Below are 26,990 nucleotides of genomic sequence, written 5' to 3'. Positions count from 1 at the left end.
AGGTGTTCTGGGGCTATTTTGCTCGAGGTCCTTATCCTTGGAAGCTCCGAGTAGTCTCTGCCATGTTTCGCCCAGTGGCATGAGCTTTGTCAGAGTCGCTCTACTTCAACGACAAAATGTTCACTTTCACCCCCTTGCTCGGCGCGCAAACAAATTCGAGCGCCTTGCAGTCAATCATTGAACTTGATGGAGGAGTCAAAATTCTGGTAGATGCTGGCTGGGATGAGAAGCTCGATGTTTCCCAGCTCTCTGAGCTCGAGAGGTTCGACCGATGCCCCCTTGCGACTTTCACTTTTCGCTGACTGTGTCAAGGCATCTATCGACCCTCTCCTTTGTCCTCCTGACCCATGCAAGAATATCTCATCTCGGGGCTTTTGCTCACCTCTCCAAGCATTATCCTCTGTTTTCACAAATTCCGGTTTATGCTACAACGCCCGTTATATCACTTGGCCGAACTCTTCTCGAAGACGTCTATGCCTCGACCCCACTCGCTGCAACATTCCTTCCTTCGACTGGCTCAGCTACAGAGGGTACTCTGCCGTCTTTCTCCAAAGAAGCGCGATCTAGCTTGTTGATGCAAGCCCCGACAACCGAGGAAATCACACGATACTTCCAACGGATTACACCACTCAAGTACTCTCAACCACATCAACCAGTCGCATCGGACTTTTCTCCTCCTCTTGAAGGTCTCGTTCTCACTGCTTATAATGCCGGCCATACTTTGGGTGGAACAATATGGCACATACAGCATGGCATGGAATCCATCATCTACGCGGTGGATTGGAACCAAGCACGAGAAAATGTAATGGGAGGAGCAGCATGGTTTGGGGGTTTTGGAGGTTCAGAGGTTATTGAACCCTTGAGAAAGCCAACAGCCTTAGTTTGCAGTAGTAAGAACGGGAACAGCACTCCGCTGGTCGGCGGGCGTAAGAAGAGAGATCAGTCCCTGCTTGACAACGTTCGCAGCAGTCTGGCCAAGGGTGGGACTGTGTTGGTACCCTCCGATTCCAGTGCTCGAGTGCTGGAATTGGCCTTTGTCCTGGAGAAGGCTTGGCAGGAGGGGGCCAATGACCCTACTCTGAAGAATTCCAAGGTCTACATGGCCAGCAGATCAGCTGTGGCTACAATGAAACATGCTCAAAGCCTTCTGGAGTGGATGGATGAAAGCATTGTTAGAGAGTTTGAGGGTGAAGAGGAAAACACCACAAAGACACACAAACGCGCTGGTAGCAAGCACACAAATGGCGTTGCCCCCAAACCATCGAAACCTTTCGATCTAAGGTATATAAAGACGATCGAGCGGCCGAAGCAACTTGAGAAAGCGCTGAAGAAAAGTGGACCCAAAGTTATACTGGCCAGCGACTCCGCTCTGTCGTGGGGTCTCGCCAAATTAGCTTTGGAAGAAATCGCGCAAGGACCAGAAAACTTGGTGATTCTTGCAGAGAAATCGAATCCAGCCTCAGAGGCAGAGAACCCTACTCTAGCACAGTCCCTTTGGCAGGTGATGGAGAACAAGGAGGCCGGAGTAGCTCTTGAAACATCCTCTGATGGAGATCAAATCGAGCAGATCCATGGCGGCGGCAAACTTCTTGAATACTATGACGTCCGGAGAATGCCTTTGGATGATAACGAATCGCAGGTCTACCAACAGTATATGGCCGCTCAACATCAGCTGCAGAGCTCACTCATCTCTCGAACAGAAGCAGGCACTGATGAGACGGAGATTATTGCTGATGACTCCTCTAGCTCGTCCTCATCCGAGGATTCTGATGACGAGCATCAAGGGCGAGCTCTAAATGTGAGTGCGGCTCTTGGACATGCGGGGAGAGCCAAACGAGATCTCAGCGAAAAGGATCTGGGCGTGAGCGTTTTGCTGCGCAAGAAGGGTGTGTATGATTTCGATGTGCGCCAATACAAACGAGGAAGAAATGCCATCTTCCCATATATCCACCATCGTAGGCGTGGCGATGAGTTTGGTGAGTATATCAAACCAGAGGACTACTTAAGAGCGGAAGAGAAGGAGGAAGCGGATAGTGCGAATGCAGGTGAAGCTGAGCACCGAGTTGGCCAGAAAAGAAAATGGCATGACGTTGCTGATGAGAAGAACGAGATGCGTGAAAATAAACGCCAGCAAACGAAAAAAACCGAGCGAGGTGGAGAGAAACAGTCCGCTCGAGTGGCAAGTTCTGGTGATGCTGATGGAAACATATCTGACGACTCAGACGCGGACCCGGAGCCTGAGAGATTCGAAGGACCAGCTAAAGCTGTCTTTCATCGTCGTAGCATGACTCTCAATGCTCGACTTGCGTTCGTTGACTTCAGTGGTCTCCACGATCAACGCAGCCTGCAAAATCTGATTCCTGTGATCGATCCAAGAAAATTGATTCTGGTGGGCGGCTCCAAAGATGAGACGCAGGCATTGGCGCTTGATTGCAAGACTCTTTTAGCGGCCAAAGAAGGTGACATGGGTGGTAATCCCACCGTTGATGTCTTCACTCCAGTAATTGGCCAAGTCATAGACGCAAGTGTTGATACCAATGCCTGGACAGTGAAGCTAAGTCGGGATCTTGTGAAACGACTGCAATGGCAGAATGTTCTCAACATGGCTGTCGTTACCTTGACGGGAGAGCTGAAAGCCGAAGAATCAGCCACCGAACAATCAAATAGCATGGGTAACCCAAGCAAGAAACAGAAGCTACTCAAGTCGGACACCCAAGAGACCCCTGCTTCCAGTGTAGTGCAGAAAGGCTCAAGCGAAATTCGCCCGGTACTTGATCTTGTCCCTGCGAGCATGGCTGCAGCCACACGATCTCTTGCCCAGACATTACACGTTGGCGATCTGAGACTAGCAGATCTCCGTCGCCTGATGGGGACTGTTGGCTATACTGCGGAATTCCGTGGTGAAGGGACCCTCTTGATCAACGGAAACGTTGCGGTTAGAAAGCTCGGAACAGGCAAGATCGTGGTTGAAGGGTCTGCTCTCAGCACTACGACGATGCGTGCTGGTGTCCCAGCCAATACATTCTACGATGTGAAAAGAACAATATACGAGGGCTTAGCTGTCATTGCTGGTGGTTGAATGACCCTTGTCGTTTGCTTCCTCATCTGACAAAGCCAGTTGGTGTGACTGGCATCTTTTTCACCACGAGTGCCCAACATCTTACCCGCTCGCTATGACACGGACTTCTGACAGCGCCTTACGGCTTGTGGGCTCGGTTTGAAGAGTCATCCTTTCGACGCCGTTTGTGGACTGGGCACAGTGAAAAAGCAGTCACAACCAACGAGTGATTGGTTGCACCAGCACTTCAACATATATTTAATTCCCTATCCAAGATGCGTACTTATCCTGCAGAAACAGGTACTGCCACATCAACACAAATCAGGTCGTCTGCCTGCACGTTGAGCGTTCCTTCAAACAGCAAAGTGTTATCACACCATCATGAGCAGAAGATATCGTTATATGACTCGAGATGGTCATCCACCAAACCAAGCTGTTCCTCCTGGTGTACCGCACAGAGGTGCAGGACCACAATTCATACCAGTCTTCACGCAACCAGCTTCAGGATATCCTCAGCCAATATACGTGGCACCCCCTCCTGGCGCACCACCTCCACCTGCGGGATTTTGTTGGCTTCCAACACCGGCACCTGCGCCAGGCCCTACATATGCGCCACCCCCACCACCTTATCAGCCCTGCGCTGGCGGACCTCCAGTCTACGGCGGCTATCCTCCAACAGAACCAGCCGCCATTCCGGGTCCTATCCATGGAGCCGCACAGCCCGCTCCAGGTGTAGCGGGAGGCACGGGAGGCACTCTTCCACCCGGTGCTCGTGTCCGTGGCGAAATACCCGTCTTTCCTAACCGGAACTCAGGGTATATCTTTAGCAAAAAACAGTGCTGCTTCAACATCATCGAAGGTCGTACCAAACCTTGGAAGGAGCCAGGTTGCGAAATCAAGTTCACCACCGCACGAGCCGATTGTCGAATGGGAATCAAGGAATTCATTGAGCAGGTTGGAGCTCCTGCTCGTGCCCCTGCTCGTGCAAGTGAGGAGGAAGTGGGCATCTGCGAGGTCATCGAGACGGGTGATGGGACTTGGCAGAAGGGATCGCAATTCTCTCTGGGTGATATGGTAGCCAGGTTGGAACAGTCTCTTGCGGATGTTGGGTGGGATGAGCTTAGGGGGGAGGCGGGCATGGGGAAACCCGTTTGGTTGGTTCTACTTCCCTGATTGGGAAATTCAGCTTTCATCCACCAGGCAACAGTTTTGTCTCTCTTCCTAGCGGTTGTCAGTATGGCTTTCAACAATGAAAATATTCGTCTACCGACTCGGGCTATAAAGCGACATCGACCGAGACGAGATTGCATACCCTTTCTAACCATCCATCAGAACTACAGCCGAGACCAACATCTCACATTTAGAGCCGGCCGGCCGACCACGTCGTTGACCTGATACGTTTGTCGTTTATCCTTTATCTTTCAAGGTGAATCCATTTAGTGAACAGCTTGTCACTAGGCCCCTATCACTAGCATATCCCACACTCCTGCGTTTTCTATTCCATGACTCCCCGCCTCCAATCTCCTCGTCCAGGTGTCTTTCCAGGTGTGCTCTTTATGCTCTACCATTACAGCTCTCAGCAAGAACATACATCGTCAAACCTGACCACGCGGGAAATCAGGAGAAAAGTCAGAAACCCGCCCATTTCGACCAAAGATTGGCTTTCCTCCCCTCCCCTCCCCTTATCATCACCCCCGAAATCACCGCGAGTAAGTGCTTCAGTAAGGGGTAAATGGTTCAGTAGCACTTCCCCCTCGTTCGAATTGCTATGTTTGCCAAAAAAAAAAAACAAAAAAAAACAGGCCTACTACTACTACTTATCATGGTGAATACGTCTGGCTTGGCTTCGGTTCGCGATCCCGCCTCTGAATCTCGGAGGATCTCGGAGTCTGAAGCAGAGCAGCGGGAGGAGCGGAGCGGGCAGGATGGGGTGAGAGGGGCAGGATGGTCTTCGCTCTCGCTCCTTCGAACGCTGCAAAAAGCATGGTCGGTGTGTGTTCTACCTTATACTATAGCCACGATGTCGACGTAGCTCTTCCTTCGCCTTGGGGTCCTCCGGTCCTCGGGTTTGTGCAGAAAGACAAGCGTCTCATTGGTCGCGCGTAGGTAAAATACTTCATGGGCCTCACATTGTCGGGTCAGCAAAGCAGCCTTGTACGGTGACGGCATAAGTTCACGCTGCGCTGGTAGAACATGACGCCCTTGCTTTGCAGAAAAAGCATGTCATGGCTTATGTAGCGGTCGATATCAATACATGAACCATGGAATTTCCTTCTCAAACCGACCCCTCCCCCCCACCACAGGTCATGGTCTCGTGCTTCCATTTCAATTCCAGTACGGCGCCTTCAAGCCGGTCAGATTACTCAAAATGCCCTCGGCACCACCATCGCCATCACCAGCGCTCTTCTCCCTCTGGCCCGCCAGCTCCAGCTGAATCGCTCGATGTACGTGCACCAACCAATCCACATAGCTCTGTGCCTCGTTGTTACGATCCTCCACCAACAGGCGTGCGAATTCGAATTCACTACCGTCCAAGCCTTGTCTCGCCATCTGTATCGTTGCAGCCTTTGAACCCCGCACGGTGCTGAGATAGGCCATCAGGTTCCGCACTTGCGCATTAAGATGTGTTTCCAGGACGGGTAACTCAGAAAGCCAGGGGTCGAGCTCTTGTAGTGAAGTCTTGCCTGGACCGAACAAGTCTTCAAGCAGATTGGGAGAGACTTGGCTGTGCAGCCAGAGGATGACTCCTTGCCCATTGTCGACTAGGTAAGCGCCGCCTTCTTCGACACGGGAGAATGAGGCACGCAGGGTAGGTGGTAGAACAAGTTGTGAAGTGTCCGAGGATGGAAAGCAATCTGACGGGGAAAGATTGTGTATTGCGAAGATACGAGGGTAGAGATAGAGTGCTGTTTCTGTAGCTCCGGCTGATCGAAGGAGGCGTGAAGAATGGACGCGTCGGTCTGTAGGTTCACCACCAGCTGTCAAGAGTCAGAAAAACACATGCACTGATAGCGAGATACGGTTAATCATACCTTTGAAAGCTCTCGATTTGATCAGGCCCAGCATGTACATCGAGAACTCCTTCAGATTCTCTGGTAGAACCAACTGACCCGGAGGATGACTGCCGGAGAAGTTCTTTCGATATCCTGCCAGAATATCTATTGTCTTTTCCGTGATTCCGGCTCTTATATCCTTCAGGCTCCTCTCCGCTAGCTTCGATGAAGCCTCCTTAGCGATAATGCTCACCACAGCATCCTGGTCGACCGTCCTCATGGACTCCATGGCGCCCTCCATGACCCCCGCAACTATATTGATGCACCGAACTCGTCTCTGTCCGGACGCAGTAGTGTAGAGAAGAGCAGCTTGGAAATGAGCATCAAGCTTTGTATCAAGCTTGCCATCATAAGAGAAGACGACGGCCATGGCTTTATCCGCGTCTATGGTGCCGATTTCTAGATCGGCTCCAAAGGTGTGTTGGAGGAAGTTGCCGTGGTATGAGGAGACCTGCAGGCCATTCGAGCATCTAACCTTCATCAAAGCTTGATATCCTGTATCTCGTGTTGCAGCATGCCGGATCTCATTGGCGAGCTTCACGTGGTCTCTCGGAGCATAGAAATTCGGATAGAGGAATACTTCGCCGCCAGTCAAGGCCGAGATATGGCCGATAGTGGCTATGTCCATATATTGGCCACCAGTCGCCGCAAGGAAGAAATCAACTCCAACCCCAGCAGACACCATACTTGACGCAGTCTTCTTGAAACCGGGATGGTCTGTTGTGAGCAATTTCTTCTCATCATCAGGATCACGTCCCTTGCTATCATCTCGAACAATAAGTCTGCCAGGCCCCCCCGTGGGTAGTGTAGATAAGGCACACAGGACTTTGCCGCCCGTACTTGCAAGAGCTGCTAGTGCAGCATTGAGAGTTGGTAGAAGCGCCGGCTCAGGAGCTCTGGCAGCAGAAAACAGCGTCGGTAGTTGGTTAAGCAAAGAAGATATGATTGGTTTCGATTCCTGAGGATCAACAAACAAGCCCTCACTAAGTGGCACAAATGGTTCATCAAGGTCTGTCATAACCATCATTTGAGCTTGGTCAAGGCTAGCACTCAGGTTGTAGAAATGGACCTCTTTGTCATACGTCACGATGCCGACTTTGCTTCCAGCTGATAATCTGCCTGCTGGTGGCTCGGTCCCATTCTGCACAAAACTTGTTTCTTCTGACTCATCATCGTACAGTGCATGCCGAATGCCCTCACAGACAGACTCGACGAATTTTTGCTGCAGGGAGACTTGACTGACGTCTATCAGAAAAAGCCATCGGAGACCTACAGGCTCTCTCGCCCAGTACTCCTTGGGTACTAAGAATTCGCACGTTCCAAGCATCAATTCAGGCCGCTGGTGACGATCAACACGGACGCCAGATGGGTCAGTAGGAGCAAAGTATTCCGGTGCAACATCATTTGGGAAATTGCACATGTTGCAAACGAGTTTGTTGCCGCCAGATCGAAAAGTCATGAAGGGGTTGATGTATGTTCTACACCTTCGGCAACGAGGAGGGCCAGCATCGCCAAAGTCCAGCACAGGTATTGGCTGTTCGCCTTCTTGAAGAGGAGCGAGAGGCTGTAGAACCATCCCCAGTGGTAGGGCGGTTGATGCTAAACTCTCTGAAGTGGATGGAAGCTTGTTCAAGGTCAATCGAGCAAACTTGGGGGATGAATTACCCTGATCGTGTGCAATGAAAGGGATGGCGGCAGGTGGAGGAAGGTGTCTTTCCATGGTAGGATAGACTTGTGTCAGATAATACTGCGCTGCTGCGTCTCTCGACCGTGGGATGCTTGGGATCTGTTCCGGGTCGACACGCCCTTGCGTGGCTACCATCTCCTCGCCAGACCTCAGTCTATCTGCCGTGCTCATATGAGCCATGGGTTGCGCTGAACTTTGCCCCATGTATGGGCTTCCGGGCGCCTGCGGTTGCAATTGCCCAGCATTCAAGAATTGTCCCTGGCTGCTCCCATACCCCTGTGCTATCCCTGGCGGAGGCTGTGAGGGAGCTGATGGTTGGCCTAAGTCATGATATGCGTGCCTTTGCTTCTTCTTGTGAGCCTTCTGGGGTGCATAGCTATCGCCTGAGATGGCGAGCCCGCCCATTTGTCCTACCAGACCGGCACTAGCGTCTGATCCTTGAGTTGGAAAGTATGAAGCATTCGGATCCCCTCCATATTGTTGCTGCGCCGCTGCTCCATTTTGACCATCTTGTGCGCCAGGATTCGACTGTCCAGAAAAGGAACCTGCTTGTTGATAGCCAGCAGGTGAGGGTGCTGCCGGAGTTCGCGCATGTTGATGCGAGGACAGTGGTCGGCCGGGATTATTGTTGTATGCTGCATGTTGAAGGCCGGGTGATTGACTGGCACCATGATGGGACATGGCGCCTCATTCCAACTACTTCTTTGCCAACTCTTCAACCAAGTTGTTATCTCGAAGCAGAACACATAGCGTAGGGAACAAAATCACAGACCACCCCAAGATAGCTCGACACCAGCCTGTAATATGGTTCCGTCTCCTTGCGAGAAGTTCTTCAGCCGAAACATCCAACTCATTGAATGTGCAGCGAGAAGAATTCGAGTCCAATGTCCAGATGCCATTGCCAAGCCTTGGGCAGCTCTCCCACTGCAGTGCCTGCCCTAAACTCGTATGTACTCCCTACAGGAGCCCCACGAAACCTGGCTGGTTGAACCCTATTACAGGTTCCCAAGGCGCTATTATGCTAGCCTAGCGAGCGGTAATGATAATTGACAATAACCTTACAGCACCGATTCGATATTTGTTACACAAACCTCCGAGAAGATGAACATCCTTTTACCACGATGACCGCATCTCAGAGACTCGCCTAGCTTCAATCATGGTAACAATAGTGCAAAGACTTCGTGACTGCGTACGTGGAAGAAGGGCACTTGCTCTACAACCGGAACCAAGGAAGTATCTGGCTTGCACTCCTTGCCCTCCCAGCACTCACTCCACAAGGCTCTGGTCCTACAACTCTAGAAAGAATAGATATCTCTCCCTGATGAATCGGCCCAACTCCGAGGCTGGCTCACAGGTCTTCATCTCCTCCAATGCTGTCTCTACGCTCGTCCACCGCAAACTTCCCAAGCCCTCCACCGGCTCATCATCCATCCATTCGGTTTCTCCCGGATAATACATAATATCCTTACCAGGCAGAATCATGTGCCAAGATCAACAAAGTGGCTGTTTGCTAAGTAGTCTGGCTAGCAGTCATGTTAAACGGGATCCCTGACCGGATAGAATAATAATGGATGGAGATCATCCTAGAAAATGGGAGCATTAGATGTGAATCTGCTAAGATGGTCTGTCTAAATCAGTTTAGCACAGCGAAGAAGGTCTAGATTGCCGGAAGCATCCCTCATAAGCGCATTATCGTTCAGCATGCTCGGTGGCAGTTGAAGCCGCCTGTGACAACATCGAGTTGTAATGATGGCGAAGATCTTCCAATTGCCTCTCAGCCAGCTCCCAGTCTGCCACTTTTCTCCAGGCTTGCTTCTTCCTCACACACAGATCTCCAATGGCATTGTTGATCTCGAGTGCTTGCACTTCGTAGGTGGCCCACCCGGTGTCAAAGTCCTTGGGTAAATGCTGAACCATTTTTCGCCTTAGCTGTCTTACCCTCTGTTCGAGTTCCTCCATGACGCGGCGCTGTTGCACAGCTTCCGCCTGCTGCCTGTCTAAAACTGTCTTCTCTCGCATAATAAAATCTCTCATATCCTCGGGCGGTTGGCAGTGTGCCCAACATTGAGCCATGGCCATGACCTGCATTATAAGCTTGTCGATAGCAACCCATTTCGGTTTGCCATTATTTTCCCACGCAGTCATCGTTTCCTTCCTCACCTGCATCCAATTCTGCAATGCTACAATTTGCTTTTTGAAGCTCTGTATTTGTAGCTCGTTGGCTTCAGACTTCTCCCGGCTCTCCAATTGCTGTAATTTTGCCTTGACGATGGCGATGATTTTTTCCGTCGTCTCAATGCTTGTTTGGACCTTGAGCATGGCATCATATTGGCAATCTATCGATGCGCTCATAGCGCTAGCTTGTCTCTTAATGCTAACCATGCCGGACATTTCTGGTTTTGATATAACAGATGTGCTCCAGGGATTCTGCTCAGCTGCATACCATTCCTCGAGCGTGGGTGCTGGGCTTATCACATTCAGATCTGAGGGTAAAGGTGTTGTAGTACCTGGTGGGTCTCGTGATCCGGGAGGATTGCTGGCAGTCGCAGCATTCTCTGATGACCCAGACAACTCTACCGATCCCGCTTCACGATGACCGGGAAAGACATCTCCTCCACCTCGGAAAACGAAGGTTGGGGCATCTTTTGAAGACTGGCTAGCATTTGGCTGACGATTCTCCCTGACGTCCAGTCGAGAAGACCAGCTGGCTCCTGGTTGAGAGGGCTGTCTTGGTGTTGCATGGGAAGATTGGCTGGGCCCTGCTTGGGAAGATTGCCGGGCGCTACCTGTAGCTTTGGAAGACTTTGTTTTGGGAGGCATGGTCACGCCGCCTGTGCAACGGAGCAAGAACAAAAGAAACCGTTCAAAAAAAAGGAGCGACAGATATTTGGTCACAAGGAAGGCTCGTCCAGAGTCCAGCGAGACCAACATGCGACATACTCGATGTATCAATACTCGAATAAGCAGAAGCAGAAACGGACCCTGCTCGGGTTTTTAAGCATGGCGAAGGATCTTTGCCCTACTGGAGGTGGCATCAGGTTAATGTTTAAAACTGGTGTTTGTAGTTTGATGGTTGCGATCTGTTTCAACCATGTGTGACTTGCGCCGGACCATTGTCGGGGCTACGCACAAGCATGTGTAGGACGGAACGGGGAACTTGAATGGGAGAGGTGCCAAGAATGAGCCCAATCGCTGGCTGACATATAGAGGTTTGCGAGAATATTATCAATGCTCTAGGGGTGGAAAAAAAGGTCAAAGGGAACAACCATCGTTAGAATAAATCAAGTAGAAAAAAACACGAATTTTAGATCTTCAGTCTAACGCTACTCCAAACCGAGGTACAACCGCTGTTGTTAAGAGATATTCTAAATTTACGTCATAACCATTGACAGTACGGAGTACTCCGTACTGCTTTTCAGATACTACTGACATGGAGGTCACTGGCTGACCTGGACTGAATTAAATGGGATCAGGATATGCAGATGCGGATTATTGTGTGCATCGCCATCATCCATATGGTTCTACTTTTGCACTGTGTTCATGGTATGTGGTCAACAGCGTATCGCAAATTCTCCTCGATTACATCACCGTGAATGGAAAATTCTCAAGCAAAGTGTGGGTGTGTTGCTATTATTGAGGCGCGATCAAACGAATGTGCCCTGAAAGTCGATCTTTCCCGTTTTCGGCTTCTCTATCTCTTTCTCGTACTGGGCCAGACTCACTGAGCACTGAGGCATTCAGTCCCCGATGAAGCTTGTCCTCATTTATTTGGACCCTGCTAAAGACTACATCCTCACTGGGCCATATATTCTCATACGACCCCCAGGCCTGCCGTCCTTTGGGCTCAAGAAGTTCTTGTTTGGTCTTTGCGGCTTCGACCTCTTAGTGTAGGCACTGCATCCAGAAGCCAACGATCTCTTTTATCATTGTATCTACAGGTGCAGCTTCATAGCCAAAGATATATGCAATAGCATTGCGGCGTACCGGGTAGACTTGTAAGAAAGCCTTTGGCATCAGATTGCGTGCGGCTATATAATGATAAGTAGGGGTTCTTCCAGTAAGATCCTTAGCCAACCCGGTACACCAACTTCTGCCCACTGACCTTATCATTCCTCAGCAGATCGAGCCCATCGAGCAGCTTATCCAGTCCACCGTCCATAACCTTCAGCGGATGCACCTTCACCTTTCTCTCCGCCAAGAGCTTCTCAAACATGGCAGTCCACCCAACTGCAAATTCATAGTCATCCTGCAGATCAGCCGCCTCCCAAAGTTTCCCACCTATCCGGAAAGTCTCTCCAAAGCATGTGTAGCCGATTGTAAATGTGACCGTAACATCTTTGCGAGGAAGTTCGGGCCTCGCAAGACAACCGTAATGAGCACCGCTTCCGGACGTGAGGGACTCAGCACAGATCTGCATCGAAGCTGGCAGAGTGATGGTGTCCCATGCATACTTGAGCTGGTTGGACGTGTATTCTCTGATCTTTGAACCACAGTCTTTGTCGGAATAATTGAAGACCTCGTCCGCGCCAAGGGACTGGACAAGGGCGAAATTACGAGGTGAGCAGGTCGTTATCACTCTCCAGCCAGCTCTGCAGAGAGTAAGTTTTTCATCATGGCCGGGTAGTGGATTTGGGACTCACAGTTTGGCAAGCTGGATGCCAAGGGTGCCTGTTGCTGTACTTCCGCCATAGATCAATATTGTTTCTGGTACCTCTGCCGGCTCAGTCGGCAACGGCAACTTCATAGTCTGGAACAAGCCTTGCCCAACCGTAATGAATCCGACCCCCAGAGTGGCTGCTTCTTCGTCACCCAGATAGTCTGGTACCCTCATCTGCACATCCGCCTTCACAACTATGTGCTCTGCGAATGCGCCATTCTCCAATTGCATTTGATCGCCTCCATGGCAAATGCCGCAGATTCGGTCTCCTTTCTTCCAGTCCTTCTTGTAGCCCGAGCCAGTTTCTTCCACGACGCCAGCGTAGTCGCAGCCAGAAAGGGCGCCAGCTGGGCCGACGAAGTCAATGCGCTTCCAGTCTGCCGGGTTTAAGGCAACGGCGCAGACTTTCACGAGGAGGTAGCCAGGACGGAGCTTCGGAAGGGGCCGATCAGTCACAACTGCGGCTTGCTTGGGTGCTTGAACGACAACAGCCTTTTGGGAAGCCATACTTTTGGATATGGTCTTTGACAGTGAGGCGTGGGGTCGATATATGCTGGAGAGGCAAGAAAGTGTCTGAGTATAGGGCAGCTTGGATGAAATACAGTTCCGGTTACCACAAGCTACGACACTACCAGTTGGTCGCAGGAGCTTCTGCATCTGGTAAGAATCATGCTGTGATTAGAAATCAACCTCTCTAAACCCAACTTGCTGTTGACGCTTAGACCCCGAGTGCCGACGCGCTCTCCGTACCTGGCTTCTGCAGGCATTGTTTCTCATTTGGGGGTATGGTAAGCGGGGTAAAGTGCGCTGATAGACGATGAAATATTGTAAGTCTGAAGTAAAAGAGAGCATCGTGCGGCAAGGAGTGGAATGTTAACTTCGCAAGATACGATTACGTACAGTGATCTAGCCAGTGTACTTCCAACCTTTTTGGGTCCGCCAAGCAGATTTCAGGGGCTCTGGGACTAAAAGCAGCAATCAAAAGACGAATTCTAATTAGAATTGTATAAAACCGATCACTGGAAACTTGGAGAGTCACTGATTTTGTGCAGTGCTCGGCTAAGCTATGCTACAAGCAAAGATCTGTCGACTTGTCCTTCGAACCTAAAATTGAAATCCTGGGATGTTTTTGTCTTTGTCTCTATTTAGTTTGGTAAAGCAAAGCGCAATGATGGGCGATGCCTACCGTGCACGATCATGGAGCGTCCAAGCAGCAAGGCCTGTCATAGCAAATCCCATAGCAAGAATCTTTGAGCCAGCCATACGCCTCAGTGAACCAGGGTATCCTAGATCCTTCCCAAACTCCTTGTTCAATGGCCCATGTAGCAGAGTTGAGAGAGAATATACTCTTTGTCAAGAGTGGACGGAACCGCGTCAGGTACCTTCGCCTCCTCACACGCACCATAGAAGTCGTAGAGGCCGCCGTTGTGGTGTCTTTCCAAGATGGTGTCGATCCAGAGCGCTGAATAGACCCTCTTTTGAGCCTTGGCGATCTCGGGTTGTGCAACAGGCATGGTGATTTCAGGTTGGCAAATCTTGGAGAAGATCTCGAGTTGAAAACCAAAAGCTTGAAGATCCTTCTCTCCGGTACAGACTTGGCCAAAATCCGTTTGTGACTTGAGCGTCTCATCAAGAAGCACCAAAGTGACAATGATGGCGTTCCAATCAGCAAGGGAGATGCCGGTGGGATACTTGAGAGGCTGTGGCAAAAGGCGGCTAGTGAGCGTGTCGCTTGTAGTGGCATTTCCATCAGGCCTTGTTGAGTTCGTGGATGTTGTTTCACAACACCGCTGCCTGTCATTGTCCCCTACACCAACCGTTCCATTGGCACAATGAACCCCCATCGTGTCCGCACATGTCCCATCGCGGTCAACTGCATCTTGTGAAACGCTCTGTTCTTTCCGAGTGACAAGGTCAACGACAGTTTTAGCTGATCCGCAGAAGCAACGGCCATTGCGCCTGTCCCAGAGACCAGCTTGTCCGTTCGAACAGCGACCTTTCAGAGTATTAGTGCAATGGACGCGAGGGTCGAATGGAAACCGGCCAGGGTCCTTCATTACTTGTGGGGCAAGATCGGCATCACGTTTCTCGCTACGAATGCCACCACGGCATGCACACCAGCCGCCACCGAGGTTAATCACCTCGAATCCACGAGGACATCCTTCGTGGCATGGATACGCCCACATACTGTTGTCAGCTTGCGCTGTGTCTTGGTCAAGGGTCTTGACTGGCATTGCTTCTAAGCCGTGGTCACCAGCATTGATAAGAACTGACCAGAGTGAGTATCATGCATCATTTTAGGAATGAGTGTACTCACCATTCTTGAAGACTGAGGGTTGATGAGTAGAATGATCAGCGCCTCCAGCAGGGTAGACGCAGCTAGTTCCAATGCAGGCATTGTCAACTGAAGCAGGCGTAGGGGCAGAAACCACCTTGGTTGCAAAGGTGATCAGAACTGCTAGCGCAGCCAAAAGGAATGACTTCATATTGGTGTTGCAAGTCTGTGCGAGAGAATGTCAGCTGAGGTTGCTCGTGGGGTCTGTTGTCAAGTGAAAGTGGAAAGTAAGATGAAAGCAAATCATGAGTGTCAGCTAGCAGAGGTCACAACCATGCTATAGCTTGCTCTTGGTGGCAACTGGAACCAGACAGTACGATGCTGAGAATGGCACAAGGCTAAGTGGTGGTCACCTAGAAAAACCCAGCAGGCTTTAGGCCGACTAGGGATGGCAGAGTGCTTGTGACAGACCGCAGCCTGGTTTTCAGATTGCCCAAGATTGTACCGAAGTATGGGGGACAGTGAAAAGATATGATGACAGCCTTAAAACTCGGGGACCAGAGTAAGACCAAACAACTGTCATGTCACAATGGTACTTCGCTCCACTTGTGAACTTTTGAGATTGCGCCACAAGCAAAGTCCAGTGAAAGGCAAACAACTTACTGTTCAGCAGTTGGATGATGATATCAGAGAGTGATGATATTGCTTGCTGAGGGCGGAATCAAGAAGTTGGAGTGTGGTCAATAGTAGAAGTAGAAAAGAGGTTGTGGTCACAGAGCCAATATTTGTAAGTGGAAGGGAATGCCATAAGACCCAACTGGGGCTAGCGTTTAATTGCAGAAACAATTTTGGTATCCACTCACCAGTAGCTAGATGTGAAGGTAGAGGACATTCCCTTATAGTCAAGGTGTTTCCATCAGTGAAGATGGTGGCTACCTCCCCAGACGGTTCCGTTACAGTGAGCACGGTACTGGCACCCTCGAGAGAGACCCAGTCCATCGAACATCCTGTCTGCTAAGCGGCTCTGACGACGGACTGAGGATCGAACCGAGTGTGTTGAAATCTGCGTCTTTTGTTCCTGTGAAGCGTTAATGCCCAGGTACGGTCCAATGGCGAAACAACACCAAGGAACGGTGCGAAAGCCGTTCTCTAATATGTCATTGTACAGCACATCGCCCCTCTCACCCATGTTCTTGGAAAGTAACAAGGGAAGTCTTTCTCTTTCCCCCTCCCCGCTCTCTCATATCCCTTGACAAACAGTTCCTGCATGCCAAGGGAGAAATGCACGTTGAACAGATAGAGTTTTCTTTGCAAAAGAGCAGCCTTTTATGGCTCTGTATGAGGGCTCGGATGACCAGAGACATTTTGAAAGTGAATCCGGTCTTGCTCATCCTTACTTGCACACAAAAAGGGGAAATCAACATTCATGTACTGGTCTTCGTATTCGTGCAGGAGAAAAAGCTTTCAGGAGAAGGTTGTAGATACTGGATTTGACTGTGCTGGTAGTGGCCAGTTATTTACGCCACAAGCGTGCATCCCCTGACAGCCGCCTTACAACTGTTGCACACGAACAGGGACGGAACGAAAGCATCTATGCAGTAAGTTATGCAACGGCCTCAAAAACTGCGGAGAAGGGGAGTCGACGCTCGGAAAGCGGCCAATCGCACCAGCACAGGAGGCTGCAAGGTAAACAAGCCTTGAAACGACAAGGAATTCGTATCGCACGGCTACACTGCATCTGCACGCCCAGTGCAAGTTTCAAATCATGTCCGCTATGAGAATGGACACGTTTAACTAACTTTGGACCTTGGCGGACAATAGCATTCAGCATTCAGCATTCAGCCGACAGCCGACCCGATATGAGTTACTCCGTATAAGGTACAGTACTCCGTATGGTGACCGAAGCGGCCAATGGCGCAAATTCCTGGTACAGTACTAGGAAAAAAGTATCCGGCCAACCCCACTTTCGTACCCCACCAACATTATCGACTCTCTTCATACAAATCACCATAGTAAGTTATGAACTCTTTGGATTCTAATGAAAAATAGCTCAAAATGTTCAGAAACATCCAGAGATTGAGGCTGGGCTAATTTCCCGAATAGGCAGTTGATATTCAGAATCTAGTGTACCATCCTTTGGCCGCAATGACCGCATTCACCCTACTATCCATGCTCTTGATGAGATTGGTTATAGCTTCTTCTCCTATAGCATCCCAACCCTCATAAATAGCTCTAAACAATCGTTAATAATCCTGCCCTGATTTGCCTATATTAATTAGCTCTGGGTAGTGATCATTAATCCATTGCTTGAGTTGCGCCCAGACGTGTTCAATTGGGTTGAAACGTTGTTGTGGTGTACGAAAGGCCCATGTTCGACGCGCCCCACTGCCTCTTTCAAGCGAACATTCATCACTGAATATGATCTTGCTCCACTCAGCCCACGTCCAATTTCGTCGTTCTTTACACCATGTAAGTCGTTTAGCAGCCAATTGCGGAGTCAATAGAGGTCTTTTTTTGGCCATCCAATTGGTAATGCCTTCGTTTTTGAGTATTTGATAAATAGTCCTTCGATGAACACTAGTACCAACTTCGGACTGAAGTGCTTGATAAGTAATCTTCGGATTGATACGAATAATGCGTAAAATATTGCGTTTTTAGACCCTATTTAAGGCCTGAGGACGTCCTGAACGAGGCAAGCTTTTGCCGTTGTTGCGTAGTGGATTTTGAACAATGGTATCAGAAACAGTGGATTTGCCGCAATGCAGATTTTGACCAATCTCTCGACTTGTGAGCCCTAGGGCTTTGTACGCCGAAATTTGACCTCGTTGGTATGGAGATAGCTCTTTGCCATAGCTTCTATTGATTTCAAGAGGCGCCAAAGCCTTGCGTTGAGCCATGGTAGTTGTTTGAAAAAGGGTGTAAAAAAACGCGTGTTCAAAAATGACGCGTTTTGGCCGGATACTTTCGCGCGGGGCTGTAGCTGTAAACCTGTCCTCATGACTGAGTGCAGCATTAGTTAGTATTCATCAAAGCGAATATCTCGCCAACTCACTCAGTCAATTGGTCATTCTCTGAGATGAAAATCCTTGCTTACTTTCTATTCCGCTGTCAAATGATGCGCCATCCCACTCCCTAACCACGCCTTCATCGAGACCCTTCCCCAAAGTTATCCACACACCAAGGGCATCACGCACCATGTTCCTCCTCCCCTCCCTCGTCTCCACTCTCACAGTCCTCCTCCTCCTAAGCACCCTGCTGCTTGCAGCAACAGAAGACTACTACAACCTCCTCGGCCTCTCCAAAACCGCCTCAGACCGCGAAATCAAACGCGCTTACCGCACCCTCTCCAAGAAATACCATCCAGACAAAAATCCCAACAATTCCTCCGCACACGCCAAATTCGTGGAAGTGGCCGAAGCCTATGAAGCACTGTCAGACTCCAATCTGCGCAAAATCTACGATCAGTACGGCCACGAGGGACTGAAGCAGCATCAGCAAGGGCAACGTGGCGGCGGAGGGCATCATGATCCATTTGATCTATTCTCGCGGTTCTTTGGTGGTGGAGGGCATTTCGGGCATGGAGGTGGACAGCGACGTGGGCCAGATATGGAGGTGAGGATGCAGCTGCCACTGAAGGATTTTTATAATGGACGGGAAACGGAGTTTACGGTTGAGAAACAGCAGATCTGTGAAGATTGTGAAGGGTCAGGGTCGGCAGATGGGGTGGTGGAGACTTGTCAGAAATGTGGCGGAAGAGGGGCAGTGATTCAAAAACATATGCTTGCGCCGGGGATATTTCAGCAGGTGCAGATGCAGTGTGATGGGTGTGGGGGGAAGGGAAAAAGTATTAAGCATGCGTGTCCGGTTTGTGGAGGTGCGAGGGTGGTCCGGAGGCCGGTGACGCTGACGGCCGTGATCGAGAAGGGAATGCCCAAGGGGACGCGGCTGAGGTTTGAGAACGAGGCTGATGAGAGTCCGGACTATGTGGCGGGGGATATGGTCTTGACATTACAAGAACAGGAGCCGAAGCTGGGCGAGGAGGAGTCAGCCAAAACTGACGGCACGTTCTTCAGGAGAAAAGACAACGACCTATGGTGGAAAGAAGTGCTAAGCCTGAGGGAAGCCTGGATGGGAGGATGGACACGAAACCTCACGCATCTGGATGGGCATGTGGTGCGGCTATCGCGAGAACGTGGTCAGGTTGTGCAGCCCGGCCAAGTGGACACGGTAAAAGGAGAAGGTATGCCAATCTACCACGAAGGTCACCTGCATGAGCATCACGATGGAGATGAATTCGGCAAGCTATACGTGGAATACATGGTAGTGCTGCCGGATCAGATGGAGAAACCGATGGAGAAAGATTTCTGGGCGCTATGGGAGAAGTGGAGGTTAAAGAAGGGAATCGATTTGGGAAAGGATAGTGGCAGGCCAAGTGCTGCGCCTCATGATGAGCTCTGATAGACTTAATAGACTGGTTCTTTTTCTTCTTCTTTTGAGTCGTTCCGAGACAATTGATAATCTAATGTGGTTTGTGCTGCGACTCGCTTCGCTAGCAACGACAAAGTGATATACAAGCTGTCCGAGGCGCTAGAACTATGCAATGAATAAAACACCTGGTCCTCCACCAACAATCATACAAGAGACCGATTACGACCCAAATAATGCAACCGCTCCCATAAATGCCAAAACAACCCCTAGAGACAGCCCCAATCGGTTTTCTGACACCGCAACCAGGCGGGGTGCAGCGCCTTTTCGTGACTCTCCGATCCCGAAGGGCAAGCCTTGATATCCGAACGTCACATTCTGCGGTATTGATGCGTTATAGCATTGCCCATTCGAGATGTCCAAATTCGTCAGGTCATCAGGAACGCGGAAGAACATGTACATCTGTTGATTCAAACCCTCGAATCCAGACGTATCATAAGGAAATCTATTCTCCTCATCTGTTGCAGAGGTGTTTCGCAGGAAGATGCACTGAACCTGTCCGGGGTAGTCTTGGGCCATTGCGGGATATGCTTTCTATTCCCGTGTCAGCATTTACCACTACCAGAAACTAGAAGATTAAGTAGCCTTACCATGACATCGCTGTTACTAGTATCTGCCACGAGCACGAATTTGCGTTTTGGGTATGTGAGGAATATTTTGTCCAGGAGGAATCGACGGATAGACAACGTGGCACTCACATCGCTGAAGTTTAGCGGTCTGGTGTCGAAACTGCCACCTGGGTATGTCTTGTATATGAAGTCCATGTAATTCCTCGTGACCTGTTCTGGTGTTGTTGTAAGGTAGTGAAAGTGAGTGTCTGGCAAGGCTGTCGACCAATTGGCGTAAATGTCTGGCATGTTCATCCACTGCGTGAAGGGACGAGCAAACGAATTGAGTAGACCTTCCTTCGGCACATAGATCTTAGTGACGCGCAGGATGTCGTCGATGTCACTAATAATGGTGAGGCCTTCGGTGGCGACGAGGTAAGACGTCGCATTCCCTGCTTCAGTGCCGTTGACGTAGACGTTGATCTTTTGTGGAGGACCAGTAGTGTTGCCATCTTCAAGACCTTGATCGGAGAGTGGGACGAAGACATCGAAATCGCCTTGGTCTGTTGTCGGATAAGGTAGAGTGACCTGTTGGCTGCCTCCAGGCGGCGTAACGCCACCACCACCACCTGGTTCACCATTTGTACCAGCTGAAGGAGCAGGCCCAATATCCACCGTCACATTCTCCTCGCCCTGCTGTACGACATAAATCGACCTGGTGAGGTTTACCGCCTGCGCCAATTGCGAGGGAGGCAGTTCCTGTACGGAGGTGTCGATGAGGAAAACGTTGGCCAAATCGTTGATTTTATCGTCCGAAATGTTGGGCTGCTTGAAAATATTACCGTGCACTCTCAGATTCCACCCTGCAGTCGTCCAATTGCCATATCCAGGTATGTTCAGTGCCTGCGTTGGAACTGCGTCCAAATCAGTACTGCTAATTCCTGCAGATTTCAGCACTGCCTCTCCAGTAGGAAACCCCTGGAAGAAGTTGGCAACGCCATCCGTAATAAATGATGGTGCTCCATCTAATAAAGAGTTCGCATAGCTCGCAGCGTCAGAAAGCAGGTCACGTCTATCGACTGTCCGCGTGGGAGGAGGGTAGGTCGGACCAGCAGTAATCTGAGCAACCACTGCATCCAGGGCAGGATCTGGTTGGACGGTAGGAGATGCGAGAATGGGTTGAAAAACACATAAAAGCGCGACTATAGTACATGCCATGATGTCTGATAGAGAAAGGAATGTTAGCATAATATGATGAAGTAAAAAGTTGTATTTCTGGAGGTTCCTACTCTCGTAGATCACCTTGGGTTTTAAGTGACCTACCCAATGCGGAAATGTGACTTGACACAAACAAGATGCTGCCGTCCAACAGCATGCAGGTTCAGGTGTGCCTCAGTGGTGTTACATATTGCGGGACCAGGTCTCTAGTTATAAGTACACGGGTTTGGTTGGAATCTTGAACAAGGGCCATCATACCGGGGTCCAGAACCCTGTTTCGGTTGTCTATATGATGCAATTTGCAGGCTACAACGTAACAAACTTGATGCTTGATACCGTAGTAAGCTCTCCTCTGAAAGCTGATGAAAAGCTTAGACTTTGTGACGATCATCGCAATCGCAACGCATTTTGGATTTTTTGGGGGAGGGTTCAATCCCGTAGGGCGAAGAACAATGGACTGCTTCCCTCAGCCGCCTATTAATAGTGATATATGCTTTGCACACTCACATCTTCATTGTGAATCATGGCTAGCAAGCCAATTTTGCTACCCATTTTTTATCTGTGACAACAAGGCAAGCACGTGCCCTGCCCCCATAGCGAAGCGCAGAGTAGCAGTTTCTCACAGACAGAGGTGAGCATATCTCTCAACCTTCGAGTAACTTTACATCCTGCTCAAGTGCGTGCTCTAAAGTACACGGTTAGTTTAACAACCTGTCTTGCATAGAATTGTACGCTGCTCACCAGACGTTTTGAAATTGGCTCTGCAGAGCATATGGTTCCTGGCCACCGCCCTTCCCTGCGGCCACCAGCGTAGAGTTGTCAATCCAACTCATGATTGTACCATGCCTACCCGATCGTCTCAGCTGCCCAAAGTCACGCTTTCTAAACTCTTGGCCACGATGGGCAACAAATCTACCAATTTGTTTGGATCACGCAACTGGGCAGCAGCATCGTCCCTTCTGCCAGCTAGAACTTCCCTGACCTTCTCGTACTCGTCTTCTTTCGCGACATACTCCCGAATAACCTCGCCTTTGTCGAAGTCAACGTAAACCCGAGTATCCCGAAGCCTCAACATGACATTGTCGAGGCGCATAAAGAATCGGCACAACAGCAACATTCTTGAAGGCATGACCCGGACCTTGCAGGAAAGCATAGCTATTCCATTGTCTGCTAGCTCGTCTTCATAAAGCATCACATCATCGAAGAACAGAATAGGGTCGGGTCGTTTGAGAAGTTCAACGGGTATCGGTGTCGATGACACGCGGAATGGGGGAGAAGGAGGAGATAGAGTGCCTTTGTAATCCGTGGTGTACGACCAGTCGAACGGCTTGACCACTTCCTTGATATCATGAGTATCTTCTCTACTCTGTTGCCATTCTTTAGAATATGCGACTTTCAACCTCTTCTCTCCCGTCTTGTCTACTCGGTCCAGCGCGTCAAAGGCATTGAACGAGATTCGCCAGCCAGACGCAGCGTGCTCGACTGCTACGTAATTGTCACCGAATATCATTTCAGGCGGCGCAATTCCGAGTGCTGAAGTCATCTGCTCGATGGGTTCTGCTTTGAGGATCGGAAGCTTCTGCGTAGTGATCTTGAAGCCATTTTGAGTGATGGAGCGTTGGGGAGTGCTTCCTACAGCCGGAAATGAGGCATTGAATCTAGCTGTGGTCGCAACTCCATTGCTGGCCATTCTGGGAAGTTCAGAGGTAGGGAGTGGTGGAATAGAGACACTTTACAACGACTCAATCTAAAAACCTGCTTCGTATTCAAGCTCTCCTGGAAAGGAGTGTGTCCATCATGGGGTTTAACTAAGTTAGAGGCAGCAGCGCAGGCAGTAAACCCACCGCGTGACCTTCCTTTCCAGGAGGTTCCACTCGCTAAGTCGGTTTAGCATCATCGACTGACACAAAGCACCATCATCTGTCTCACATCAATCAATCCATCTTCCTGTCATCGCTCATCTCTAAGTTTTATCCCTTCTGTCTCCTCAGTAATCTTAAAACCTCACGCAATGGCCGCAAATACAAGATATGAACGAGCGCCTCAGCGTGACTCTCTTGAGGAAAACTACACACAACCGCCACCATCATACCAGAACGCCAGCTCCAGCGATGGCCTCCTCGGTGCTCCACGAGGCGAAGACGACAATGTCCCCGATGACTTCAAGGTATATATAGCCATAGAAAATCATCTTCGGCGCAATCAATACTGACAGCTACTCCAGTTCGGTGGCTCAGTCTCAGAAGCCACTCTCGATATTCGCATGGCTTTCGTTCGAAAGGTCTATGCCATCCTCACTGTTCAGCTCTTCCTGACCGCTGCCCTCTCCTGCGTGTCTTTCTTCTCCAAGTCCTATCGGCACTGGATTCAAACCAACAGCTGGATGATGTGGACCTCCCTCTTCGGAGCTATCGCTTTCATGCTCCTGACCTTCTGGAAGAGGAAGAGCTACCCCACAAACCTACTCTTCCTGACCGGCTTCACTGTGCTCGAAGCCTACTCCATCAGCGTCATCACGTCCTTCTACGAATCCCGGATCGTGATCGAAGCCCTCATCCTCACGCTTGGTATCTTCGTCGCCTTGACCTTGTTTGCCTGCCAAACTAAATACGATTTCACGAGCTGGATGCCCTATCTCTTCGGCTCGCTCTGGGTGCTCATCATCTTCGGGTTCATGGCGGCTTTCTTCCCTCACGGCAGCACGGTCGAGCTGATCTACGGTGTTGTGGCGGCACTCATCTTCAGTGGGTACATCTTGGTGGATACTCAGCTCGTCATGAGGCACTATCATGTTGAGGAGGAGATCGCAGCGGCCATCAGCCTATACCTTGATGTCATCAACTTGTTCCTTGCGATCTTGAGGATTCTGAACAGTCAGCAAAACAACTGAGTGGAAGGCGAAGCTGAGGGATATCCTTTCCTTTCAATTAGCAGGACGGTGAGGTGGTGGAGCGGCCAAATCTTTTCACCTTTCTCTAATTTGCCCTGGTGTTAGTGCGTCATAGCGGTTCAATGGAGTATAAGCATCCGGTGGAGGCTAGGTTAATGAGGCAGATAAAAAACTTGTCCAACCAATCACATCACAATTATATCTGTGTGTCTGACATCCGTTCCAAAATCCATTCAAGTATCTATCATATAGAAAGGACTCTTCCACTTTCCCATATAGTCAAGTAATATGTGCAACCGTCCACCATCACTAACCCTACAAGACCGGGACCGAGATGGGCAGAGATGTGTGGACACCAAGCCCTGTTACTGCCTCTTGAACCTGTGACATGCATTTTCCATCCCTTTACTATGTCAACTATCGGCCGGTCGAATTGTGATCGTCTTTACTAGCGCTCTCTTACCCCTTTTCTCCCTAGAGTTGGGTATCCCAAACCGACCACTGGTGCGTTCAACACGTCAGATGTGCCCCTATAATCGCATATTAGGTGGTTTATCCAGATCTAGTCCCTCTCTTACTCTTTTATTCTCTGTCAATCACTAAAGTGTTGCCGAACCGGGCGCTATATGTGGCCAATCATCATGCTTATGTGTCAAGTGCTTCAAGCCAACTCTTTTTTTCAGTCCTGCGGAACGCCGTCATAGTATCATGGATGTGCCCTCTTCTTGTCGTCTCCTGGTGCTTCTCCATCACAGAACGGAGTGATTTGGTAATCCAAGAAATACTCTTATGGTGTTCTTTCGAGTCGGCCCTAATCATTCTTCCCAAAGCCTTTATCCCGAGATTGTTCAACACAGAGTCTCAGTCGTTTTCACATGTCTCACTTCCCGTCTATGCCAATTCTGGATGCTTCTGCTCCCCTGATCAGTGCGCCACAATGAAGAAAGTATTGGTAATCAAGCAAACAACCATAACCAGCAGTCCATAGATCGCCAGAGCCAGACTCAGCCGTCTCAACAACTTGCGTCTAAAAGCCTTTGTATTATTCCGCAACATGACCATACTGGAGCTCAGGATCCCGCTTCCACTCAGCAAGCCGTCCCTCTCTTCACCTGCGGCATCGGCATCGCTATGATTATCCTCGATATCAGCGTCATAATCATCTTCTTCTTTCAGTAGACGCTGATGTAGTGCTGAGTCGAGACTCGATATTTTGTAGTAGAACAAGCCCGGCAGGATGAAGCTGATGGATGTACTCCCTGTACTCCCTACATAGGCTAGCACGGCCTCCAGACTGTTGACCGTCATCGCGACGATGAAGCTCAGAATAATGATCGCCGTCGTGATTGCAGCGAATCTCGTCTCGCTGAGCGAACCATCATTTCTTTTCCTGCCTGTCAGCAGTAAGGGGGTGCTCCTTGGTGGGCTTGAGTCGAGGGAGCTTGGTCCGCTGCTCCTTAACAGGGACTTTGGCCGCCATTTGAGCACTGCGTCGACGCTCGCCCTACATGGATGGACTTGTAGCGGGTAAGAGAACAATACCAAGACAACAATTGCGGCACGGCCGATTGTCGCAGATACTGAGGGTAAGTACTGAGCGACGATGTTGCCACCTATATCGTTGCCGAAAGAAAGATAGCCGGTGATGGCGACGAGAACGTAGATGGCTGCTGCAGTGCCGTTGCTAACAATGGCAACAGAGCTGGTGCGGAAGTGAGAGTTGTTGCCTATCTCGTTGAGGACGGAGAACATATTCTGATGGCAGGTGTAGGCGAAGACGATGACGGGAAAGGAGCTCAATGTAGGGATTGGGCCGGCCCAGCGAATGACACGGATGGGGGTTCGGTCTTGTCGGAGAGTGTCGCCAGCGCAGAAGTGGTAGACTACTAGGATAACGAGGTAGCCGATTGATATGAGAGCGATTACAGAAGTGTATTTGAGCGAGTCAAGACGTCGGAGGAAGGAGAGTGGTATGACGATAAGCCTGGGACATTGTTAGTATGGTTACTAGATGAGCCGAGATGACTTGCATAAACGCTGTAACCCAGAAATGTCTATCTACTAAGAAGGGAGCCAGATCTTCTGCACTGGTAAAGCCTCTCACAACTCCTGGCATCAGATCTCCGATAATGATTAGGTAGCTGACACCAACACCGAAGCATTTAATGGCGATAGCTGCATCAAAGACCACCGCAGCATTTGGGTATGTGAGCTGCGACAGCGCAAAGAATGATGCGGATCCTCTCTCCAGGTACTGCGCGCATCGAGTTTGAAGGTACAGTCCGAACGCCGCCGTAAGCCCAGCCCATAATATCACTATCGTTCCAAGAAGGATGCCCATATGCGACATGGCGAGGGGCATGGCCAGGAGTCCCGCTCCAAGAATTGTGTTTAAAAGATTGACAACGCTACTGATCCAGCTTGCCTGGCCAATTGTGCCTCCGACATCTCGTTTAAGATGACTCGGTGGACGTCTGGAAGAATTGTCAGTACTGAAGCCTCCAAGCCTGCCGCTTCACACACCTTCGGCCTCTGTGGGAGTAGTTGGTGCTGGATTGGCCCTCGTCCTCGGTTGAATGCATTTTTGGGAGCAGGTGAGAAGAATTGCGATGCTGGAATGATGTTCACGGCGGCATCCTAAAATCGATAATAACTCTCAACACACAGTCCAGAGAAGGAGGAACGTTCGATAACCGGATATGTGGCCATGAAGGAGGGCAAGATAGGAAAGTTGAACTCCTGATAGTGTCGCAGTGTAACAGCGCAGGCGGACTCGGCACTCAACCGGCGCGATCCGACCTCCCAGGTTGGGAAGCTGGGCGCGCTCCTTTACGTAGTAGTAACTAGTACAATACGGAGCTAGTGGTAGTACTAACTAGTGGCAATATAGTACCACAGACTGTCTTGAGCTTTTGCCTGTCCGCCGCGATTTTCCAGCGTCTTGATGATCTAGGGCCACTTACGGCTGGGACAGGAAAATCAGTAACACCCCGCGATTCCAATTGAATTTTACTACCAACCTGCGATTCTTCAGTCTGTGTGAGCTATGGCTCCCTCTAACCATTTCTAACGAAGTGTTTGTGTATGATATACGCGGCAGTCTTGCGCTCCTCAGAATG

At 50.1% G+C, this 26,990-nt stretch overlaps 11 protein-coding genes across 11 annotated transcripts; 4 read left to right on the top strand and 7 right to left on the bottom strand.

The window, feature by feature from the left end:
• Nucleotides 1-116: 116 nt before the first annotated feature.
• Nucleotides 117-3,079, top strand: EPUS_01145 (uncharacterized protein; the record flags this gene model as incomplete). The annotated part of the gene is made up of 2 exons (XM_007807057.1): nucleotides 117-262; nucleotides 313-3,079. 2 exons carry the CDS (start codon nucleotides 117-119, stop codon nucleotides 3,077-3,079), a joined length of 2,913 nt encoding a protein of 970 aa, XP_007805248.1.
• Nucleotides 3,080-3,439: 360 nt separating this feature from the next.
• On the top strand, nucleotides 3,440-4,231 carry EPUS_01144 (uncharacterized protein; the record flags this gene model as incomplete). The annotated part of the gene is made up of 1 exon (XM_007807056.1): nucleotides 3,440-4,231. The coding sequence occupies one exon, from the start codon at nucleotides 3,440-3,442 to the stop codon at nucleotides 4,229-4,231; it is 792 nt and encodes a 263-aa protein (XP_007805247.1).
• Nucleotides 4,232-5,383: 1,152 nt separating this feature from the next.
• EPUS_01143 (uncharacterized protein) lies at nucleotides 5,384-8,479 on the bottom strand (the record flags this gene model as incomplete). The annotated part of the gene is made up of 2 exons (XM_007807055.1): nucleotides 5,384-6,036; nucleotides 6,091-8,479. 2 exons carry the CDS (start codon nucleotides 8,477-8,479, stop codon nucleotides 5,384-5,386), a joined length of 3,042 nt encoding a protein of 1,013 aa, XP_007805246.1.
• A 1,008-nt stretch (nucleotides 8,480-9,487) lies between these two features.
• EPUS_01142 (uncharacterized protein) lies at nucleotides 9,488-10,618 on the bottom strand (the record flags this gene model as incomplete). Its single annotated transcript, XM_007807054.1, has 1 exon — nucleotides 9,488-10,618. The coding sequence occupies one exon, from the start codon at nucleotides 10,616-10,618 to the stop codon at nucleotides 9,488-9,490; it is 1,131 nt and encodes a 376-aa protein (XP_007805245.1).
• A 1,246-nt stretch (nucleotides 10,619-11,864) lies between these two features.
• EPUS_01141 (uncharacterized protein) lies at nucleotides 11,865-12,962 on the bottom strand (the record flags this gene model as incomplete). Its single annotated transcript, XM_007807053.1, has 2 exons — nucleotides 11,865-12,387; nucleotides 12,439-12,962. The coding sequence occupies 2 exons, from the start codon at nucleotides 12,960-12,962 to the stop codon at nucleotides 11,865-11,867; spliced, it is 1,047 nt and encodes a 348-aa protein (XP_007805244.1).
• Nucleotides 12,963-13,765: 803 nt separating this feature from the next.
• On the bottom strand, nucleotides 13,766-14,941 carry EPUS_01140 (uncharacterized protein; the record flags this gene model as incomplete). Its single annotated transcript, XM_007807052.1, has 2 exons — nucleotides 13,766-14,724; nucleotides 14,773-14,941. The coding sequence occupies 2 exons, from the start codon at nucleotides 14,939-14,941 to the stop codon at nucleotides 13,766-13,768; spliced, it is 1,128 nt and encodes a 375-aa protein (XP_007805243.1).
• A 2,984-nt stretch (nucleotides 14,942-17,925) lies between these two features.
• Nucleotides 17,926-19,188, top strand: EPUS_01139 (uncharacterized protein; the record flags this gene model as incomplete). The annotated part of the gene is made up of 1 exon (XM_007807051.1): nucleotides 17,926-19,188. The coding sequence occupies one exon, from the start codon at nucleotides 17,926-17,928 to the stop codon at nucleotides 19,186-19,188; it is 1,263 nt and encodes a 420-aa protein (XP_007805242.1).
• Nucleotides 19,189-19,377: 189 nt separating this feature from the next.
• On the bottom strand, nucleotides 19,378-20,981 carry EPUS_01138 (uncharacterized protein; the record flags this gene model as incomplete). The annotated part of the gene is made up of 2 exons (XM_007807050.1): nucleotides 19,378-19,749; nucleotides 19,806-20,981. The coding sequence occupies 2 exons, from the start codon at nucleotides 20,979-20,981 to the stop codon at nucleotides 19,378-19,380; spliced, it is 1,548 nt and encodes a 515-aa protein (XP_007805241.1).
• Nucleotides 20,982-21,840: 859 nt separating this feature from the next.
• On the bottom strand, nucleotides 21,841-22,671 carry EPUS_01137 (uncharacterized protein; the record flags this gene model as incomplete). Its single annotated transcript, XM_007807049.1, has 1 exon — nucleotides 21,841-22,671. One exon carries the CDS (start codon nucleotides 22,669-22,671, stop codon nucleotides 21,841-21,843), a length of 831 nt encoding a protein of 276 aa, XP_007805240.1.
• A 321-nt stretch (nucleotides 22,672-22,992) lies between these two features.
• EPUS_01136 (uncharacterized protein) lies at nucleotides 22,993-23,871 on the top strand (the record flags this gene model as incomplete). The annotated part of the gene is made up of 2 exons (XM_007807048.1): nucleotides 22,993-23,148; nucleotides 23,206-23,871. 2 exons carry the CDS (start codon nucleotides 22,993-22,995, stop codon nucleotides 23,869-23,871), a joined length of 822 nt encoding a protein of 273 aa, XP_007805239.1.
• Nucleotides 23,872-24,795: 924 nt separating this feature from the next.
• Nucleotides 24,796-26,453, bottom strand: EPUS_01135 (uncharacterized protein; the record flags this gene model as incomplete). Its single annotated transcript, XM_007807047.1, has 4 exons — nucleotides 24,796-25,855; nucleotides 25,916-25,929; nucleotides 25,976-26,345; nucleotides 26,395-26,453. The coding sequence occupies 4 exons, from the start codon at nucleotides 26,451-26,453 to the stop codon at nucleotides 24,796-24,798; spliced, it is 1,503 nt and encodes a 500-aa protein (XP_007805238.1).
• Nucleotides 26,454-26,990: the final 537 nt, after the last annotated feature.

This window comes from Endocarpon pusillum, assembly GCF_000464535.1.
Source record: "Endocarpon pusillum Z07020 unplaced genomic scaffold scaffold6441, whole genome shotgun sequence".
NCBI lineage: Eukaryota > Fungi > Ascomycota > Eurotiomycetes > Verrucariales > Verrucariaceae > Endocarpon > Endocarpon pusillum.
This window is presented reverse-complemented; position numbering and strand designations above follow the sequence as displayed.